The following is a 22612-nucleotide window of genomic DNA, read 5'->3' as shown; positions in this document are numbered from 1 at the left end:
TCACTATCACAACCTTAATGAGATCCCAATCATGCACCCTAAACAGTTCTATTCACTTACCCATTTACCCCAAGATTTGAAGCAACATCCGCATATTCTCAAGACACAAGTGCCTCCATGAAGTGACCGAACAATTAACTTTTACTTAAGATGCTTCATTATTAAGTGGGACACATGAAGTGAAGCTGTGGGGTTTTTGACTAGTCTCTGTATGTCTGCTAATGTTGGTCATTTATATGGTCTTAAGGCTTCTAGCTTTGTAGGGTAATCCTTCTCTATCTCTTCTCATGTCATGACTGAGTGAGTGAGTGATCAGAAGCCCCATTAAGCAGGATTGCTGGTACAATGATCGTGGATATGCCTAAGTGGGTAGAGACCAAGTCACATGAACTCAACGTGCATACGTGTGATGTACACCTGCTAACCCATAATGGTTTAGAGGCCGACAGCTTATTAATTAGGCAAGAAGGAAAAGCTTCCAAATAGATTAGGCCCATTCAAACCAGAAAGTTCTCGTTTGTCTTTCTCAAATCTCAACTGCATAATGAGAGCGACCCATGACCCATCAAATTTAGGGTGTCAACGACGGGTCGGGTTTGGGCAATACCCAGACTCAACCCTGTTGTATGTGCATCATGCTGGGTTCAGGCCAAGTTTTGACACAAGTACTTCCAGTCATGTAATTTTGTTACATTCATATTAATATTATTATATAGTTAGAGATAGTCAGAATGAAGGAGAAATTGGATTTACACTCTCCTATTGTAATGTCAAACTTCATAAAGTTCATATAGTTAAATTGTTTGTGGGCTGATCATTTGTCGGGAAATTGGTACCCACTACACCTACCCATTGAAAGACCTTTAAAATCTTTTTAGCCATCCGAAAAGGAATCGAACTGGTTGTTCTTTGGTTCTGATGGTCTAACAATTGACAAATCCTATATGGAAAGGAACTAATCTCCTTCCTTCCTTTGGGAAGAAGAAAATAGAGACTTGGAGAGAGAGATGAAATGGGTACAATATTGGCAAAGCTTTATGGTAGCATTTCGGCACACTAAAATGTTGCCACGTGGCAATTTGATTCTCACAGGTGAAATGACAATATCATGATTTGGCAATAGCATTTTTATAATTTTGTTATATTTATTTGCTTTTGTTCTGAAAATTCCAAGAAAAGTTCTAGGCAATCTCTAGATATGAAATGGTGGAATATCACCTGCTAACGCCAATTTGGCATTAAACAAATATTCTAAGTGGGAATCATTGGATTTTTGGTTCTTATCTTTATCCCAAATCCCCAATTTTGGAGTTTAGTAAGTATGAAACAGGAATCCTGTTTTGCCAAATATTTTCAAAACTGGACTGGGCATTGAATCGGAAAGGCCTCCGGTTCAAATTTTCAGTCGGTTGGACCATGACAAGGGCATGACCCTTTAAGCAGACCAATAAAAAAAAATGACAGAAAAAAACTGGAGTAAATGATTCAAATACTTCATGTTTTTTTTTTTTCTTTTGGTATGAAAATTGAAAAACTTCATGGCTCAACCATGAAGTATATATTCAGCCACTTCTAATTTGAAAACAGAAAAGGGTCTCAGTTCCATTCCAACTGAACCCGGTTCAACCAGCCAGTGGTTCAGTTTTCAAAACATTGGTTTTTTCATTCCACTATGAATAGAAGAGGTGTTTGTTGCCTTTGCTGTTCATGGACATCCAACAGTAAATCTTACCCATTGTGGGGCCAGATTTGGTGAGCTTTGAGAGGAGGGGGCACCTTAGTTGCAGGCTGTAAAAGCTCACAAATTATTAATTAATTGATCCAGTATGAGGAGTCACAATTAAAATAATACAAAGGCACATGTGATTTAGCATTTCTTCTGTTCTAGCCTTACAAGAAGACACCACTCTGATATACATCAGGCAACCAGTACTGTTAGTTTTGCAACTTGATATTATTAAATCCTTCATTCCCTACTTTAACAAATCCACATTCAATAATTAAACATTATAAAAGATCCTTTTCTTTCTTACCAATGCGTAGTTATTAAGCAGCATAGCATAGGGTTTGATGATTCTATACTAGGGAAAGGTAAAGCAGTGGATGGATTTGCATTCCACCCCTGTAAACTGTAAAGCAACTGTATAGCTTACAGATTCTGTCTGGATTTGGTGAAATTAGGGCTCAGTTTGGAAGGAGTGCAAATACAAATGTGTAGAGTGCAAAACCTTATATTTTGTATTTGTACATTTTCCAAACTAAGCATAGAGTGCTACCTGCCAATGCATAATTGGTCACCCCAAATTCTGTAAGCTCCAGAATTCTGCTGTTTGGCTTACTTTTTTAGCAGCCTGGAATTGCAAAATTAGAGATTTAAGCCTGTTAGCCCCATCTTGGAAAAGAAACTCATTTCCATGTACGGCTGCAAACTGATCCAATTGAATTGGATATAAGTAGATACAAATTTGATTAGTTTATATTCAAATTCAAGTCAAATATATATAGTTAGTCAGATTGCAATCACATATTGAATACTATAAATAAATTATATTAAAAATGATAAAAAAATGTTATGTATTTACTAATAAAATGAGATAAAATTGACTTTAATATTGTATTTCATGAACAAAATTAATTGAAAATTACCTGTATGAGTACCAAATTTGAGCCTATGATAATTTAGTAAAATACAAAAATTCAATCCAACTTTACTAATAGATACAATAAAAATTTTAAGCATAGATGAGAATATATAGATATTTAAATCAATCGAATTGGATTATATTGGATAGGGGGTGGATCCATATTTGATCCATTTATAAATGGATTGAATTTGGGTCACCCTTAGTGAGATCGACTTTGGATTCAAATCCAGGCATTTGGATACAGTTTGCAGCCCTATTTCCATCTAGACATAGCACAGCTAAGTTTTTGCATGAGGCTACATCAACAAGTATAATGCATGGACAAGCCACATGGGGTTTTCCATGAGAACTCTGTAGAAAAGAGACCCCTCACCTGTGTGTCATGGGAAGCTCAAAAGGGTTGGACTTGTTTAACCACATCAGCCTCTCTTCATGTAGCAGATTTCAGATCACAGACAACCCACATTGGAAAAGAAAGCCGCATTTTTAGGGTTTTGCATTCAAAGTCCAACAGTGCTAGGCTAGTAAGAGAAATGCAATTGCAGACACAATGTGGGCTAAGGCACTAAATACAAAGCCAAACCAAAGAATCCTCTATTTCATCAACAGTCACAACCCCAAGTACAAAAAAAAAAACCGAAATCTCTAGATGTATGTAATTGAGTGTCTAATTCTCAATTTGATAAATAAAATAAGGATCTTTTATTGGGAAATAAAATTTGTAAAGCCCGAAATGTCGAAAATCCCAACCGACACGTCGATGCTCTGAACCTGGATTTTTCTTTGTTTATGTTCAAAGTTCAAATTTGGATGACTGCTCCAGTTGTTTTATTAAAAAGAATTCCTAATCTTCCAAGTTGTCTCCTGATTCAGGCTGTTGTTTTATCCAGTTCTGTTAGTAGCCCAATGCAGTTTGATCTGGCATGAAAAAAACCCAAACCCACATTCAGTCTTAAGCTGTCCTTGATCCTTTGGTTGATACAAGGCTGATTAGCATACAAGAAAATGCTAATTTTGCTTTCTGTTTTAATCAATATCCTTCTCTCTACATTCTTAGACACAAATGTAGCTTTCATTCAACTATCTTGCTGACCAATTTGGCTATAGCCTACAGTAAGGAATCTGAAACAGGGCTGAACAAACAAACTCTTGAAATCTGATAGAGAAGAGAAAACAAATCCAATGTACTAAACCATTTCTGAGTCTGCAATCATTTGAGACTTTATGCCCTACATGTGCCTTTCATATTCAGACATTTTTTGTAAAGCTGGTATGTTCTTATTTTCCCTAATAATTCAAAGCTAAAATCACCTCTCTACAGCCATTGCTCTCTAAGACCCTATTTGAAGCCATAATGCTAAGCAGACAGGATCATGACTATCCAACCAAATCCAACCACTAAGACAGTCGGTTGACACGACCCGCCAACCTACTCGAATCTCCTCCCTCTCTCTCTCAGAGACACACAAAAGAGTCAGGCCATAGTAAATCAAACCAATGATCATTTCTGGGTCCGGATTGGGCATTGTTCAACCTTCCCTATAAATCATTTGGGCGGCTAATCATAAACCAGTCCAAAACCTGGTTGAGTTTTGTCAAGCATTGATTCTCAACCTTAAATTCCAAGTTTTGATAGAATATCATGATGACCCGAATAGGAACCTGAATCCATATCCCTCCATCCTTCAAAAGAATTCAATGAATCTGATTTGGGTCAGGGTCAGGACATCTCAACCCCAACAGAGCCCCAAAAATATAATATGGCAAGCTATAGCACAAAGGTGGTGAACAGAACCAAGGTTGTTAGCTATCGTTGTTGCTTTATCCATTTCAAAAGAGTGCATGGAAATGATTGATTTGAAAGAAAATTATTGGGTCAAAGGAGAAGTGGAGAAGCCTGCTAAGTGGGAAGCTTTGTGGGGTTGGAGTGAGGGCCAGTATATGGGGATTGACGGGGATGAGAGATCGGACGCTTGTGAGTTGTGAGAGTGAGATTTTATTGGGTGGACTTAAAGGGCCGGCCCTCTTCACATTTTTCAAATCAAATCTTGACATTATCACGTGGGCTGATTGTCAATTTCAAAGATAATTGAGGGCTTCCAACAACTGCCGTTTGGTGGAGAACACACGATTTTGTGGACTATGGGTTTAGCAGTCTGGCCCACCATGCGTGTGTGTGCCATGTGATCATACAAGAGATGATTGAAAAATGTGTTTGGAGTGGGAAAAATTTCCTTGTTGGGTACGTTGGGGTTGAGCCCATGGTCCCAAAGTGGTAGGCCCAGCCCAGTGCCTTTCTGGCATTGGTTCGGTGTGATTTGATTACAAATTGTCTTATTAAGACTGAGGTTTGTTTGATCACTGAATTAATCCCAAACAGACTAATTTTAACAGAACCTGACACGGTCCACTTTCAGCAATAGATCCTCTTTGCCGAGGTCTTATCTATAGTCCTTCTTAACATTGTTTCGGTCCAGAAAAGAACTGGTTTGTCCTGGTGATTGCTAAAAGCTTAAAACCACCCTAGATAGATATACTCGTCTCTCTATCCTCAAGGGAACCGGTCGATACTAGGCCAATCATGATGCAACCCGATGGTCTCATAGCTATGATGAGTAGGAATGGATTTTAGCCAAGTCAAGCCAAATACCTGGCTACTTGAGCTTGGCTCGCTAAGAAAAAATTATGAGGTTCAAATTTGGGCTTTTATATATATATACATATATATATATATATATACATATATATATATATATATATATATATATATATATATATATATATATATTTTGAATTGAGCTTTTCATAAATCGAGCTTAAATAGTTTGTGAAAAGTGAAAAGTTCGACTTGTGTCCACCTCTAGCAATGAGAAGGAATTTGGCTGCAATGAGACGGGATGTGATGAGCACTTAGCAGCGATGAACAGGAGACTAGCCGTAATAATGTGACGAAAATGCATGGCCACAATGCGACAAGGACGAGCACTAAATGCGATAGAAGGAGTGACGAGTTAAATCTCATTCCATGAAGGCTCAGTTTGGAAGTACAAAAACAAATATGTACAGTATAAATACATACAAAATACAAGGTTTTGCACTCTACATATTTGTATTTGTATTCCTTACAAACTGAGTTGAAACTGTAAAATTTCACTACCATGCAATCACACGATACATGCTTAGGTTGTGATGAACACAATCCTACTGCCACCAGGATCCCTTACCCCTATGACAACTCATCATCACCCCCAACAAGCTTCATTGTTCAGGTTGTCATACTTACGAGATCACATCTCCGCCCCACAACGCCGCACAGCACATCCCCGCCGTGTATTGGGAACATCTCCCGATGATGACATCACCAGAACTGGTACTATCATCGGGAGATGTTCACAATACATGGCGGGAATGTGCTGTGGGGTGGAGAGGTGAACTCCATACTTACTCGTCATCTACTAGAGCTCTGCAATTAACTCTTAGTATGTGACAATTGCAAAGCTGACCCACCAGCGGTTATCATGCTCAGGATCTCCTCACAACCAAATGGCATGCTAGACGCAATCAGCTGCACGTTTCCCTTTTAGTCTCCTACTTGTCCATTTGATTCAACTATCCTTTTGTTTAGTTAATTTGGTAGAATGTTCTTTAGTAGGAATGGCAACAGGGCAGGTTTTGTCAATTCTAGACCTTATCCACCTCCCTAGACCTTCTAACCCGTGCCATTCTCAAAATGCACAGTGAATTGGATATTCAGAATCCAAACCCGCTCCACACATGAATATGCAAAACCCTCTCCGACCCTACCCTCCCTGCATTTGAGGGTGGGGTGGGTTAGATTGGTGGGTTGGGTCTAGAACCCTCATCTAATTTTCTATTATATATAATAGAAATAAACAAGTAAAATAGAATGAACAAACAACAAAATTTCTAATTATTTGATTAAACATGTAAAAAATACATAAACCATCAATTATTCTTCACATAAAATTCAAAATATTAGTACAATCAACATATAGTACATAAGTTCATATTGCCTTCCAACAATATATGAGTTAGGGAGGGTTAGGTTTAGACTAATATCATACCCTACCTATACCCATATAGGTTGTGAAATCCCAAAACCCATCCCCACGACCCTACCCCAAAATCCATCTTTCAAAGGAAAAAACCCTCCTTGTTGGGGCAGGTAGAAGCGAGTACCCATTGGGTAGGGTAGAAATTGCCATGCTTATTCTTTAGGCACCAAAATTATAGCATCTTCTCTCGGCATTATATAAACCAAATTGAGCCTTGTAACAAACATTTTTTTTTAAAGATTGAATACAATTTGAGTTTCCATTGCTTTCAAGGCATTCCCCTACCTCCTTCCTCCCCTTCTCTTGTTGGTTTCTATTTCTAGAGCCACAAAAAACACCAAAACCTTATCACCATCTATGTGTGTAGATGTCAATGTAATGGTCACTAGTCCTTGTCATGTTGCAAAACTAGAAGTTTAGTTTAGTTGCTGTCAATATCCTTTACTGGTCACACTAAACCAAGGTTCAAAATATTGATGTAGGCCGATATTGATAGGGTGTATCGACCTGTGTGTGTGTGTGTGTGTCTATATATATAACCTATCATATTGGGGCCTTCCACGCCCCTACAGGCCTATCGAAATTTTGAACCTTGCACTAAATCATGATGTGTCATGTTATATATATAGACACACACACACACACACTAAAATGAGGCAGAGGTGCTTTTCTGATATCTAGCCACATGGCACCACTATCTCCCACTTTCTCCTAAATTATCTCTAATTCCTATTTATCATCTCCCATACTTTTCATCTATATCTATCTAAAAAAGTTTGAATTAAAAATATTTAAGAATTATTTAAATATTCTAACAAAATTATGCAATAACTTTAAAATATTTATTAAAAACACAAAAAATAATTATAATAGATTTAATAATATTCAGATTATTAATAATTTTATATTTTTATGAAATTCATAACAAAATTTTAAATAACGAGATATTTAACATAACTAAATCTTAAATAGTTAAAACAACAAAATTGTGTAATAAATTAAAAAATTCTTAAAAATAAAAAATACTTGTAATAGATTTCATAATATTCAAAATAATAACAAATTTATATTTTACAAAATTAATAACGAAATTATGTAATAATAGTATAAATTATAACTTTATGGATTATTAAATTTAATAAATAATTAATATTTAAAAATTTAAATAAAAATTGTTTAAATAACTAAGTAATATTGTAAATAACTAAATTTTAAATATAAAAAATTAATAACTAATTTATATTTTAAATATTATTTAAAAACAAAAATAGATTAAATAACGAAATTATGTAATAACTTTAAAAAATTATAAAAAACACAAAAATAGTTATACTAGATTTAATAATATTTGATAATGAGAATATAAAATATAAATAAATTAAAAAAATAATATTTATTAATAATAGTTTTAAAATCTTTATCTATATCTGATGGAGGACGATTTGGCTCAACCCCATGAACCTAGGACACGTGCGCATGACCTGGCTTGGTGAACAGTCCAGCCTAGCAGCACGGTCCCGACTCGGCACAGAGGAAACGCCAAGTCAAAGACAGTCAACTCACCGAGGGCTAATACCTTGGTGAGTCAGTCCCCCGCCTAGCTCGGAGAGCCCGGGCTCTCCTCGAAGGGACGCCAAGCTTTTACCCACCTGGGAAGGAGCACCTTGGTGCTTCGAGGCAGGGGCCCATCTGCCCTGAAGCACCCTAGTTTTTGACAGCTCGGCGAGCCGCATGAGGGAAGGCAGGAAGTTCCCCTGCCTGATCGCCGTACTAGACAAATCTAGTGACAGCAGCCGTGTCCCTCGTCAAGCATCGTCGTGCCTGCCACCTTTAGAAGGTGTCCTACACCTGACAGACACGTACCCAGCGGTGATGGCCCCGCGCGTGCCACCTCAGCCCTGCCAATAACGGCTGCGGCAGGTTGGCAGTGACGGTTATACCCGCCCTGTTAGAGGCCGACGGGGAGAGGTAACAGATTTCTTCTATAAGGAGTTTAGCATCAAGGCGGGAGAGGGATTCATCTATGGTACACGCGCTATCTCCACTCCTAGTCTTCATCTTCCTCCTTGCTTCTCCTACCAAGTACTAACTTAATCATCGGAGTGTTCCCGCCGGGTAACTCCCTCTGGGAATTTTCTTCTTCTCAAGTATCTTCTAGGAGCCACGTGAGCGCCAGCTAGGAGTGACCAGATCGTGCTACATCATTTGGCGCCGTCTGTGGGAAACGCTTCGGAAAGCCTTTCTCTAAACTTTCACATCTTTTTACTCTCCAAAAAACTCAACGCTCATGGCGTCCTCAAGCAATATTGGATGAAGCACGGAGATGAATAACTCCAGGGAACAACCCCAGCTTCCTACTGTTTGCATCGGACAGTTCATCGTCCCCCTTTCAGCGGACGGGATTCCTAGTTTGAACGTGCCTCGTGCAGGGGCACCCGTCGTTTTTCCACTCCCTACCATAGTCGGAATAACCTTCACTGAACCCTCAGCAGCTAGCCCGAATCAGCTGGAAGATTTGGTGCAGTGCATGCGGACCATGCAGGCTCAAATGCAGCAGTTTCAACAGTTGCAGATCTATCAACAGCACGTGCTACACCAGGTCTCCCAGTACCAGTATCAGTAGCAATTCTCTCAGCTGCCCCAGCCTCAGCATCAGCAGCCGCATCTCCCTCCTCGGCACCCGGCCTTGCAGCAAGTCAGGTCTCGCCACAAGAAGGAGCACCTTTCTCACCAAGGAGAGGCCCCCCAGAACCCTCCTAGGAGCCAAGCCTCCTCCCGCAGCAGACGCGGAAGAACAGCCACTCCGGCCTCACCGCGGGCAGTCAGGTCGGGAAGACCTCAGCTCGCTAGGTCCACATCTCCTCAGCCCTCGAAGCCTGATACCCTGTTCTTAGAGAACCGGTTCGAGATCCTGGCCGCAGGCTCCAAGCAGGATCCCTCTGTCCACAGCCAGCACCAGCGGCCTGAGCTACTTCCGACACACACCATTCCTGACAGCACGGAGGTGAGCAGCACCAACGCCGAGCCCGCCAAGAAGCAGAGACGCCGCCGTCGAGCTCGCCGATCTGCCACCCACGACCTGCCCGAGCTCAGGGGCAAAGAAGAGGTAAGCTCGGGCGAAGCCAAGGCACCCCTCCTTTCAGTCCAGTCTCCCCTATCTCCCGAGCTCCTAGCAGTCCCAATGCCTATGGACTTCAAGCTCCCCCCTCTTGACAAGTACGACGGGTCATTCGACCCAAACGATTTCGTGGACGCTTTTCAGTCGCAGATGCACCTGGCGAGAGCTAGTGAGTCGTGCATGTGCGTGGCCTTCTCCACCACTTTTAGAGGAGCAGCCCGTGCATGGTACTGGAACTTGGCACCTGGATCGATAAGAAGTTGGGCGCAGTTCGCGCAAGCCTTCGCGTCCCACTTTGTTACTAGCAAGCGGTGTCCGCGAACTAAAGAAAGTCTCCTCAGCATAGTGCAGAGAGAGGGAGAATCCATCTGAAGTTACATCAAGCGGTTCAGCGATAGCTGTATGCAGATACTGCGCTTGGACCCCGCCGTACACCATGCAACAGCTAAGAAGGGCATGACACACAAAGAGTTTAAATGGCACATGGTCGTCAACCAACCAGCAACCATAACCGAGTTCCTGAAGCTTGCAGACAAGTTCATAGCCACCGAAGAGGAGATCAACCAAAAGGGTGAGGGCGCGCCCGAAAAAAGGAAGAGAGAAGAAGAGCTTTCCAGCCAAGTGGACAGCCGAAAGAAAAAGAACACAGCTCGGGGGGCAAAGCCGGGTTAATTTTTCCGACCTCCTGTAGCGGACCGAGCTGATTACACCCCACTGAACGCGAAGCGGGCTGAAATCCTGATGGCGATCAAGGACGCCCTGTACGTGAAGTGGCCACCCCGTCTGAGGGGGAATCCCAATGAAAGAAATAAGAATCTGTATTGCAGTTTTCACAAAGATCACGGTCACAGTACCGAGAGTTGTAAAAACCTCCGCGACGAGATAGAGGAGCTCATCCGTCGCAGATATCTAAGAAACTTTGTATAGAATAATAATAATAGTAATAAAATAGGTCGACAAGGGGAGCACGGTAAGGATGCCCCCGAGCCCAGCAGTAGGCCGGCCGAGCAACCGTAGAGGTAGCCTCCAGAGGAGAGGCCAATTCGGGGAACCATCCACATGATAGTGGGAGGTTTGATTGTTGCGGGTTGCACTTTAGCGGCAGCTCGGATGTCGGTTCATGAGGCCACCAGGGAGGAGCAGAACCCCCCAAAGCGACCGAGAACAGAAGAGCCAATTTTCTTCACAGAAGATGATGCGCAAGGAGTCCACTACCCCCCACGATGACGCGCTCGTAATAAAGCTAAGAATCAACGACTTTGAGGTCAAGCGCGTACTCGTCGAGTCAGGTAGCTCAGCCGACATCCTCTTCAAAGCTGCGTTTGACCAGCTCCAGTTGCAGAGAGGTGACTTGAAGCCCGCAGACACACCTTTGGTAGGCTTCAGCGGAGAAGAAGTCTGGCCCCTTGGGAAAATAACAGTACCTGTGGAAGTCGGCACGTGGCCTTGTGTGGTCAGATTCAAGCACGACTTCCTGGTGGTCACGACCTTCTCCCCTACAATGCCATAATAGGTCGACCGATCATCCATGTCCTACGGGCGGTGGTCTCCACTTACCATTTGGCTATGAAGTTTCCAACAGACTTCGGTGTGAGGGTAGCGCGGGGCGACCAGCTCGAATCTCGTAAGTGCTACGTCGCCGCCCTGAAGGGAAAAACCAAGGTAGTCGATGACCTCGAGCTGGAGCGGCCTATGGAGTAAGGCGTAGAATGAGCCGCGCCCACAGAAGAAACAGTCGCAGTTCTGACCTTAGCAGCAGACCCAACTCGGATGCTTCAGATCGATGCTTCCGTCCAGGAACCTCTACGATCTGAACTGGTAAGATTCTTACTTCAAAATTTAGATATTTTTGCATGGTCCGCGGCAGAGATGCCCGGTATAGACCCCGAACTCATAACTTACAAGCTGAATACTGATCCTGTAGTTAGGCCTGTTAGACAGAAGAAACGTAACCTAGCCCCAGAGTGGTGGAAAGCGGTCGACAAGGAGGACGAAAAGCTCCTCGTAGCTGACTTCATAAGAGAAGTCCACTACCCGAGTTGGGTAGCCAACTCCGTCCTGGTAAAGAAGGCTAATGACAAGTGGCGCATGTGCGTTGACTACACCGACCTGAACTGGGTTTGCCCAAAAGACTGCTTCCCGCTCCCTAGAATCGACCGCTTGGTGGACGCGACCTCTGGGCACGAGTAGCTAAGTTTCTTGGATGCCTATTCGGGCTATAACCAAATCAAGATGGACCCGGTGAACGAAGAAAAGACTGCCTTCATCACGGAATTCGGCCTATACTGTTACAAGGTTATGCCCTTCGGGTTGAAAAACGCAGGGGCAACCTTTCAAAGGCTTATAAATAAGTTGTTTACGCCGTTAATCGGCAGAAAAGTAGAATGCTATGTAGATGACATGGTCGTCAAAACTCAATTCTCACATGAATTAATACAAGATTTGCATTCTGTTTTTGAAATTCAGCGTAAGTTTAATATGAGACTAAACCCAAACAAGTGTGTGTTTGGTGTGACCTCGAACAAGTTCCTAGGATACATCGTTAATTGGCGCGGCATCGAAGCCAACCCGGATAAGATTAAGACCATTTTAGATATGAGACCACCCCGGAAGCTGAAGGAGGTTCAGAGATTGAATGGCCGCATAGCCGCCCTGAGCCGCTTCATGTCTAAATCGGCAGACCGCTGTCTGCCGTTCTTTAAGGCAATTAAGAGCAAAGGGTTCGAATGGACCCAAGACTGTCAGCTCGCGTTCAACGAGCTCAAGAAATACCTCGCTAGTGTGCCGACCTTAACCCGACCCGAGGAGGGCGATGTTTTAGAACTATACCGCTCGGCAAGCGACGAAGTGGTCAGTTCAGTACTAATAAAGGAAGTAGATCGGGTCCAATGACCCATCTATTATGTTAGTAAAGTATTGCAGGGAGCAGAAACGAGATACCCAGAGATGGAAAAGCTAGCATACGCACTGATAATCGCAGCTCGGAAGCTCCGCTCGTACCTCCAAGCTCATACTGTTATCGTCCTCACCGACAAACCTCTGAGGCAAGTATTGCTTAAGCCCGAGGTCTCTGGTCGGTTGACGAAGTGGGCCGTTGAGCTCAGCGAGTACGACCTCCAGTACAAGCCGCGAACTGCCATTAAGGCCCAAGCCTTAGCAGATTTCATAGTCGAATGCACATTCAGCTCCGAAATCCCCAAGCCGGTTGAGCACAAGGCTCCCAGCTCGGGTGAGCCCGAAGCTCCCAGGATGGTCAAGTCCGAACCCCGTGAGGTAGCAGCCAGTGTGGCATCTCTCCTAGCTCAGCCAACCGCGAGCTGGGATGAGGAGCCCTGGATCCTTCACGTAGATGGCTCCTCGAACCAACAGGGCAACGGAGCCGGAATAGTTTTACACGGCCCAAGCGGCACGAAACTGGAATACGCGCTATGCTTCGAGTTTGCAGCGTCTAACAATGAAGCAGAGTACGAGGTGTTGATAGCTGGACTAGCCCTAGCCAGAGAAGTAAAAGCAAAGCACATTGTTATCTGCAGCGACTCCCAACTCGTGGTTAAACAGGTCACCGACGAGTATGAAACTCGCGAGCCAACCATGATTGCCTACTTGACCAAAGTTAGAGAGGCCCTGCTCGACTTTCAGTCACACTTCATCAGACAGATCCCTAGGTCGGAGAACGCTAAGGCCGACGCCCTGTCCAAGTTGGCCAGCACTAGCGACATCACCATGAGAACCGTGTACATAGAGGACCTGTCTCGGCCTAGCATTCTCAGGGGGGCAGAGGAGGTCACTCCCGTCGTTCAGGTAGAGCCGAGCTGGATTGACCCATTCGCGAGCTTCTTGCTACACGGGACCCTCCCTACAGATCGCAATGCAGCCAGAAGGGTGCAGCGCCAGACAACCAAATACGTCATGATAGACGAGCGGCTGTATAGGAGATCCTACACGCTCCCCTATCTGCGTTGCATGCGGCCTACCGAAGCTGAACTCGTACTCTGCGACACTCATGAGGGGTTGTGCGGAGGGCACTTGGGGGGTAGGGCCCTTGCCCAGAAAGCGATTCGACAAGGGTATTATTGGCCAACAATGAAGGCAGATGCCATTGAACTCATTAGAAAATGTGACAAATGCTAGAGACATGCCAATATTCACCACCAACCCGCTGCCGACCTCAAGTATCTCACCAGTCCGTGGCCCTTTGCACAGTGGGGCATCGATCTACTCGGGCCATTCTTAGTGGTAGCAGTGGACTATTTTACCAAGTGGGTAGAAGTCGAACCCCTCGTAATGATCACAACCCGAAGTGTCCAAAACTTCTTTTGGAAAAACATCGTATGCCGCTTCGGATTACCTCGGGTATTGATTTCCGACAACGGCAAACAGTTCGAAGACATCAAATTCCAAGACTGGTGCCAAGACATGGGAATCCGACAAAACTTTACTTCAGTCGCACACCCTCAAGCAAACGGTCAGGCAGAAGTAACGAACAGAGCCATCCTCCGTGGATTAAAGGCACGGTTGGACCGAGCTAAAGGATTGTGGGCAGATGAACTACCTAGTGTTCTATGGGCATACTGGACCACGGAGAAGACCACTACGGGAGAAACACCCTTCAATCTCAGTTACGACACCAAAGTAGTAATCCCTGCAAAGATCGAAGTGCCTACGCTGCGACTAGAAGCATATAATGATCAAACGAACGAAGATGAGCTACGCACCAGCCTCGATCTACTCGACGAAATAAGGGACCTCGTGTACATCAGGACCATAGCCTACCAAAAGAGAGTAGCTCGGTACTATAACGCCAGGGTCAAGAGGCGAAACCTCCGCGTTGGCGACCCAGTCCTTCGTAAAGTTATGGTACCTGAACCCGGCGCTGGCAAGCTCGGGTCCAACTGGGAAGGTCCCTACCGAGTGAAGCGAGTACTCGGGGAAGGAACGTATGAGCTCGAGACCCTCGAAGGGAAACAAGTACCTCGGGCATGGAATATTGTCAACTTAAGACAATACTATCTGTAGCAACCGAGTAGGCCACGAGCCGCTCCCAAAGCCAAAGGGCAAAAATGCCGAGCTAACATGACCTCGATATAATAAGACCCAGTCGCCTTTGAGGCACGGGCAAACATAAAAAATAGACTATAAGTCACCCCCAGAGCCTAAGGGCAAAGAATGCCGAACTGACATGACCTCGGCACAACAGGACCCAACCGCCTCTATGGCATGGGCAGACTCCGAGAGTGGGCCATGATCCATTCATCCAGCCTAAGGGCTAGAACGCCGAGATAATGAAAAGACCTCGGCAGCATACAATATCTAGTTGTCTCATCGGCATAGGCTAAATGCTTGCAATACCTAAGGCACAGGCACTTCGGCCAGGAACCCTATGATGGATAGCCCGCCCTGGCATGCAACAAGTTAAACCCGTAAGAGACAACCAATGCCAACTTAACCCGGGTGCAGACAGGTCGGGCATGTACCCTACTATGTCACTCACCTTGGTGTACACAAGGCTACCCCTAGTAAGTGTCGGAATACAGTTCGGGACCACGATGGTTGAGGAACCCACACTCCGGGTAATCAGCCTAGTAGCCTAACAGTTCAGAGTAAGACAACCACTTCGGCAAGTAAAAGAAAATTGCGCAAGTATTTGGCAAAAAATGTTCTTCATTATATAGGCTCCATTACACTATATAAATACATTCAATACAAAAGAGAGGGAAATCGAGTTCGCAGGACCAGAATACAAGGAGCGCCTGACTACTTGGGAGGCTCATCGGCCTTACTCGGGGTTTCTTTAGGGGTTTCCTCAGAAGAATCAGTCAGATCGGTGGTGTCAGCCTCCCCGTTGCTGCCATCGTCTTCAGAGTATGGGTCATCCGCGGCCTGGCGTGCCATGTCATCTGTGATGTTGAAAGAAGTGAAGACACTTATATCCAGATCAGGGTAGGTATGCCTTATCCACCATCGGCCGAGCTTGAACCCCTTGCGGTAGGCCTTTGACATTACGTTGTCGAACCTCGAGGACTTGACGTAGTCGATGACGGACTGAACCTTGGTCTGTTCCAGAGCATCGTGAAGGATTTCCGTCTTCTCCTCGATATCGGCCTTGAGAGATTCCACCTCGCGCTCTAGGGCCTCCTTGGTTCCCTTGAGGGCCTGCATCTCGAGCTGCGAAGCCTTCTGGGCCTTTTTGAGGCTTTCCACCTCGAGCTTTAGGGCTTCCTGACCAACTCGGAGCCCGTTCACCTCTGCCTTCAATCTGTCTCGTTCCCGGGCCAGCTCCTCCCTCTCTAGTGCCAAGGTGTCATTCAGACCTTTCTGGGCGGCGGCATCACTCTCCAATTGATGGACCTTGTCCTGTGTTGCCTTTAGCTCAGCATGGGCCACACGGGATGAGTCCTCAGCAGCCAAAGCGCGCCTCAGATGTTTATCAGATTGGAAAGTTAAGGCGTGCATGGCAATGTTCGCCTAACAAAAGGAAACTAGTCAGCCAAAAAAAAAGGGGAGAAAGCAGAGAAGTGAAAGTGTTTGCTCACAAAAAACGAACTTACCACCATGATGTGGGTTGCCGCACGACCTCCGAGCTGACCTAGGGAGAGTTCGGCCCAGCTCATGACTTCTGCATTGATGAAGCCCCTCTTGGTTCGGTCGAGGCTGACCTCGGGATCCAAGGTGGACTCCTCCTCTTCGGTCCCCGAGCTGGACGCCGCCGCGTCTGCAGTTTGCTGAGTCGACCCCTCTGTAGCCTCAGCAGCCGCCCCAGCTGAGCTTGGAGCCTCAGCAGTAACCCCGGCTGGCTCGTTCTCTAACCCCCTCACAGCCTAAGGTCTTTGGGATGGAAGGTCACCCTCCGGATCTATCACCGGAGGGGCACTGTTGAGCCCGGTCTCAGGGGCAGGAGCCCGGGAATGATCGGGTTCAGGGGAGGGAGCCCTCGGTGACTCCACACGAGCCCTTTTGGCGACCTTCTTCGCGGTCCGCTTCTTCCTCCTCTTCATTTGGTAAAGGAGTCGGGTAGCCGTGATTCTCTCCTTCGTCCATGGGGCCTACAACAAAGTTGGCGTCAGTAAATCCAAAAACGACAAGCAGATAAAAACAAAGCGCCAAAAGACAGAAATAGACCTACCCGAGCTCAAACCGGCCTGAGCGAGCTTCTCTTCGGTGATGTATTCCCGATGATCGAGCTCAGCCTGAGCCCACGAGTGGAAGGCCTCCCACGTCTGCTGGTTGAGGGCGATGCTGGTCGCTTGGGTAGCCACCCTCCAGCTGGTAAGGAAGGGCCATCTTGTGCTGGCCCGGACCACAAAGTAGTGCCGCTTCCAAGCCGGGACCTTGCTCGGGAACTTATGCAGTAGCTTAAAGCCTGGGCGAGGAGATAAGTAGTAGACCTGCCCATGCTCAGGGGGAGCACTAGAGGCGCTCTTTTTTATCAGCAGTATGGAGCAGAGTATGTCCGCGTCCAAAGAGAACCGCTTTTCATGGTAGAGGGAAATGGTCCCCACTAAATTCCGAATGGAGTTGGGGTGGAGCTGATCCAGCATGATGTTGAAACGCCTTAACACCTCGGGGATAAGGGGGTGAAGAGGGAGACGAAGCCCGCCGACGAGTTGTTCCCTGAAAATCACGACCTCATCCGGACTGTGCTCCTAGGGGAAATTACCGGTGGGAAGGCTATAGCTGTACTCAGAAGGAAGGTTGAACTGCTGGATGAGGTCTTGAAGCCTCTCCGGTGTCAGAGTAGAGGGACCGAACTGGTCCGGCACTCGACCTCGATGGGAGGTGGACGCCAACTTACCTGAAGCTGCCTGTGCTTCACGGGCAGGTCGGGCCGGGGAAGGGTCACCATGACCCGAAGTGCCCACCCCGGGCTCATCCGAGAAGCTACTCTCGCTAGATATAAGGAGCACAGGCTAAGAAAAGAAGAAAGAAAAGGAAAGGAAAGACTTAGAGACTCACCTGAAATAGGCGAAAACGAGTTGAAAAGACCCGAGCTAGAGACTTCAGACGCGAGCTCAAAGCGAAAGCTACTTAGCAGCGAAAAGAATGCCAGAACCCCACTATTTATTGAGGCGGGGCCCGGTGACCAACGGTCAGGATTGGATCAATCCAACGGACCTCAAAGAAACCGGCTGCGGGGCTCCCGACGCGAATTCAATTTAGCGCGTTTTTTGGCGTCCGCGCAGCATAAAGTGCCTGACGTCCGCGCATGAGTTGCACGAGACGTGGGTTTTTTCCCGTAAAGAACCAAATGCCCGACCGATCCAGCCATTGAACCGCCTAGCACGGCAGTGTGAGTAACCGAACCAACTCCGCCCGGCGAACCATGAACTCCCCGCATTGGGGACCCCCGTCCCTAGCATGGGGAGTGGGGGGCAATTGATGGAGGACGATTTGGCTCAACCCCATGAACCTAGGACACGTGCGCATGACCTGGCTTGGTGAACAGTCCACCCTAGCAGCACGGTCCCGACTCGGCACGGAGGAAACGCCAAGTCAAAGACAGTCAACTCGTTGAGGGCTAATACCTCGGTGAGTCAGTCCCCCGCCATGCTCGGAGAGCCTGGGCTCTCCTCTAAGGGGCGCCAAGCTTTTACCCACCTAGGAAGGAGCACCTTGGTGCTTCGAGGCAGGGGCCCATCTGCCCTGAAGCACCCTAGTTTTTGGCAGCTCGGCAAGCCGCATGAGGGAAGGTAGGAAGTTCTCCTGCCCGACCGCCGTACCAGACAAATCTGGTGATAGCAGCCGTGTCCCTCGTTAGGCAGCGTCGTGCCTGCCACCTTTAGAAGGTGTCCTACACCTGACGGACACGTACCCAGTGGTGACGGCCCTGCGCATACCACCTCAGCCCTGCCAATAACGGTTGCGGCAAGTTGGCAGTGACGGTTATACCCGCCCTGTCAGAGGCCGACGGGGAGAGGTAACAGATTTCTGCTATAAGGAGTTTAGCATCAAGGCAGGAGAGGGATTCATCTACGGTACGCGCGCTATTTCCACTCCTAGTCTTCATCTTCCTCCTTACTTCTCCTACCAAGTACTAACTTAATCATCGGAGTGTTCCCGTCGGGTAACTCCCTCCGGGAATTTTCTTCTTCTTAGGTATCTTCCAGGAGCCACGTGAGCGCCAGCTAGGAGTGACCGGATCGTGCTACATCAATATCTATTATATACTTATATGTACTAAAACTAATATTTATTGTATTTTAGTAATTATTTATTATTTTTTTTATAAATATATTTTCAATAAGTATCTATAAATATATTTTTGTTTTGTTATCTAAAAATAAATTTTTAGTAATTATTGAAGGTTAAATTGTTGTTATTTAACTTTTTAAAATTTAATTTATTATAATTATTAGATTTATTGTATTTTTGTTATAAATTTATTTTCAATAATTATTTATTTTTGTTATAATTTTTAGAAATTAAACTATTATTGGAGATTACACTATTTATTGATTAATTTTAATACATTTTCAATATTTATTGTATTTTTATTAGTTATTTGTTGTATTTTTGTCATAAATTTATTTTCAATAATTGTATACTTTTGCTATAAACTTTAATGTAAAACCTCCCCTATAGTTTACCAAAAACATGCAAGTACCTCCCTTCCATCTTTGTTCTAGTAATGAAGACTTTAAAGTTATGAAATTGCCCTTACAATTTATTAGGGAATCTTTGAATATAAATTAAAATGACAAGTTTACTCTTCTAAACTTCACTAGACCTAATGGTTTATAGAGTAAAATTTCATTTATTCTTTTTAATATCACTCAGAGATTTTTTTTAATTAAAAGTGAAAATTTCTTTTGGGAGTATTTTAGTAAAATTTCATGTAAATTGATAGATGTAAGGGTAAAATGGGTATTTTGAAAAACTAATGCATTAAACCAACATTTTCTATCCATGAAAATAAAAAATGGAGGTAACTACAGGATTTTTCAATGCTACAAAGGAGGTTTTTGTGAAAATGATACTATAGGAGAGGTTTTTTTGATTGTCAAAAACCTTAAGGAAAGATTTTATATTTTACCCAATATATTAGAGATTAAACTAAAATTAATTATTATTATTTTTATCTACACTTAGGTATTTCTATTCGCACGTCCCTCCTAGTCTTGCACTATTATGGGGTGGGAAGGCATTGCCGTTGTGTAAGAAGCTACGTAACCAATCACGAGTGAATGCAACAGTGTTCCGTACACTGCGCGTTCGCATTTGCCCCCAAAAACGTCCCACAAAACCGAAACGCAACGCGTGTCATGAAACACGTGCACTAGGCGAGACGCGTGGGAAATCAATTTGACGCCGTTTCAGGCTACCCGGTTAATTCCTCTCTTGCCCAAAGGGTTTCTTCTCCCAGTCTTCTCCATTCACTTCAAACTAAAACCCTGAAACCATTGCCCTTTCGTAACCCACCCACCGGAAATTAACCCGGTCGAGTTCTGCCGGCCGAGAAGCACCATGTGGATTGAGAACTCTCTCTCTGCACCTGCTTCAAACATTTGGCATGCATGTGGAATAGTCTGATGTCTGAACACTCTTGAAGTCTGAATAAAGGTTCAACTGGCATTTCCTTTGAAAGTATTTTTGGAATTGGTATTTCCCTAATGGGATCCGTCAAACTGTAAGATCTTGATCCTCTCTGCTTCTATAGAGAAGATCAAGATTCGGTTGCCGCAGACCCGCACCTGTTTAGCAAAGACATCTCTGAGTTAATGGCGCTTCTCTGCCGGACTACTCTACATGTATGCCAAATGTTTGAAAACCGGACTACGACGGTGGCGTTTCAGATACTAGTCAATAATTTGTCGACGGCTAAGCTCACCGTGGAGTCGGTTGAGACCGTCAACAACCTCATATCTTGCACGGTGCAGAAGATCAAGGCCGCCCTTCACTGCGAAAACTGAGAGACAGTGAGGAGACTGAGGGTGCGGGTGCTGGCTGTAACTGTCCTTACTTGCTTGAAGACGATTAATCTAACATTTGTGTATCCCAATAAATAATTAGCAGCAGCATCCCAAGTGGATTGGCTGAAATATATAAAAGCATGAAATCACACTAGTGTGTACATGCAGTTTCAGTCGTCTCATAAACATCAAACATAGATGTAGAGTTACGGAAGGTGGAGGGTTTCAGGTCTGAAATTGGAGAAAGAGAACGGATTATGGAAGGTCGAGGGATACTTACCTCCTGCCGGAACGGTCATCGGCGTCGACCGGCAGAATTCGAAGAGAGCAATCTCCGACGGATTACGGAAGGTAGAGAGAGTTTCAGGTCTGAAATTGGAGAAAGAAGATAAGGGGATGATGCCCTTTTGGGTGAGGGGGTGCTAACGGGGCGGAGCTAACGGCCGTCCTATGAGCTCCGCACGAGTCTCTTTATTTCGCGTGTGAGCGGACACGTGGTGCGCCCACAACGCGTGGGCTGTATTTGGAAGGCAACTCTGTACGGACACGTGATGCGAACCCGTACACTGCATACTCAGGTGTGGGTCCCATGTGTATAAAATAGTGATGTATTCACTCATGATTGGTGCTGCTGCTTACAAAGTGGCGTGAGGAGCAGATCAAGTGGTTGCAAGTATGTACAACGAACAAAAAGTAAACCGGGTCAGGATGGGCCAGCCAGACCAAGAAACACATGCACAACAAAATCTAAGGGGTAGGGATTTGGGCACCCCCTGGTTTTGATAAATTGGACATATCCCTAATGAAATGGCAGAAGAAATCATGTATACATTACAAGCAAAAGTGAATTCCACAAGGGTAATATTGTCCTTCAAATAAATGCTAGTGGAAAACAACGAATATATTTGTATAAAGACCAAAACACCCCTTTTTAACTTGGTATAACTTTTTCCACTTTTGGGTATTCGTCCAAAAACTTGGGCTACCCTAATAATAAGGCCAAGCAAGGCAAGCCAAGAGACAAAAGCTGAAATATTTTGATGTGTGGGGTACATCATACATGGTACAGACTATGAATGACAAAGAGAGGGTACTTTCTCTTTGTCATTCAATGGGACGTTGGATGGACGGCATATCCTGTGAAGCATGAAGGAGAGGAGGTGGGGTAGGGTTTTGGGGGGAGGGGGATGGGTCCCATGAATGACAAAGAGAGGGTACTTTCTCAGCTGGAAAGCTAGGGGCGTTAAAAGCCTTCCCCCAATTCACCTTTTGCAGCCTTTCGAGGAAGACTTGGCCTCAGAAAATTCCACAATATGATGGAGACAACCTCTGCTTTCTTGGGCCCTAAATGGGTTGTGACCAGATCAATTATACACTGCTTGTCTCCTTCTGTTGTATAGAGAAGACTGTGCGTGTGGGGAATTTTTTTCCTTTGAAGAAACAGAAACAGGGAGAAGTTATGGGAAAATAGCCAGAATGACAAGCCACAACCAATGGCGGAAACAAATAAAATTGTACTGAAATTGCACTGCACTGGTACCCCTGCAACTCCATTGCCATTGATCATCCCCTGGAAGACATGTTTGGACCAATAGTACTACGACATCATGGTGCCACAAGGGTCTGAAGTCTCAACAGGATTGAGGTTGAAGGGAAGTCACATTAGACTTGTGTAAGGTTGGAAAATGCTACCAAACCCACGTGACTTGATTATTAATCGGTCTTTGTAATGTCGACCTGGCTTACAGGTGGTGCCATGGATTGCCACCCTTAATTTCTCATAGCTAATCCAGCAAACTTAGGAGTTAAGTATACTTGAATAATCTAATAGAACAAATGCCTGTAACATATTTAATTAGTAAAAGG

General features: G+C 44.8%; 1 protein-coding gene across 1 annotated transcript; it reads right to left on the bottom strand.

Moving 5' to 3' along the window:
- Positions 1-14935: 14935 nt before the first annotated feature.
- Positions 14936-19292, bottom strand: LOC148803066 (uncharacterized). The gene is made up of 2 exons (XM_088896633.1): positions 16963-19292; positions 14936-16882 (listed from the first exon to the last, which is right to left on the bottom strand). Exon 2 carries the CDS (start codon positions 16290-16292, stop codon positions 15594-15596), a length of 699 nt encoding a protein of 232 aa, XP_088752759.1. The 5' UTR covers positions 16293-16882; positions 16963-19292; the 3' UTR covers positions 14936-15593.
- Positions 19293-22612: the final 3320 nt, after the last annotated feature.

Source organism: Nelumbo nucifera, chromosome 1, assembly GCF_055504915.1.
Source record: "Nelumbo nucifera cultivar China Antique chromosome 1, China Antique-T2T, whole genome shotgun sequence".
In the NCBI taxonomy this organism is placed as follows: Eukaryota; Viridiplantae; Streptophyta; class Magnoliopsida; order Proteales; family Nelumbonaceae; genus Nelumbo; species Nelumbo nucifera.
Note: the sequence above shows the minus strand (reverse complement) of the source record. Positions and strands in the feature narration are given on the sequence as shown.

Bases quoted from the DNA above. Each gene is read 5' to 3' on its own strand.
- LOC148803066 (XM_088896633.1), bottom strand. From the start codon at position 16,292: ATGCACGCCTTAACTTTCCAATCTGATAAACATCTGAGGCGCGCTTTG.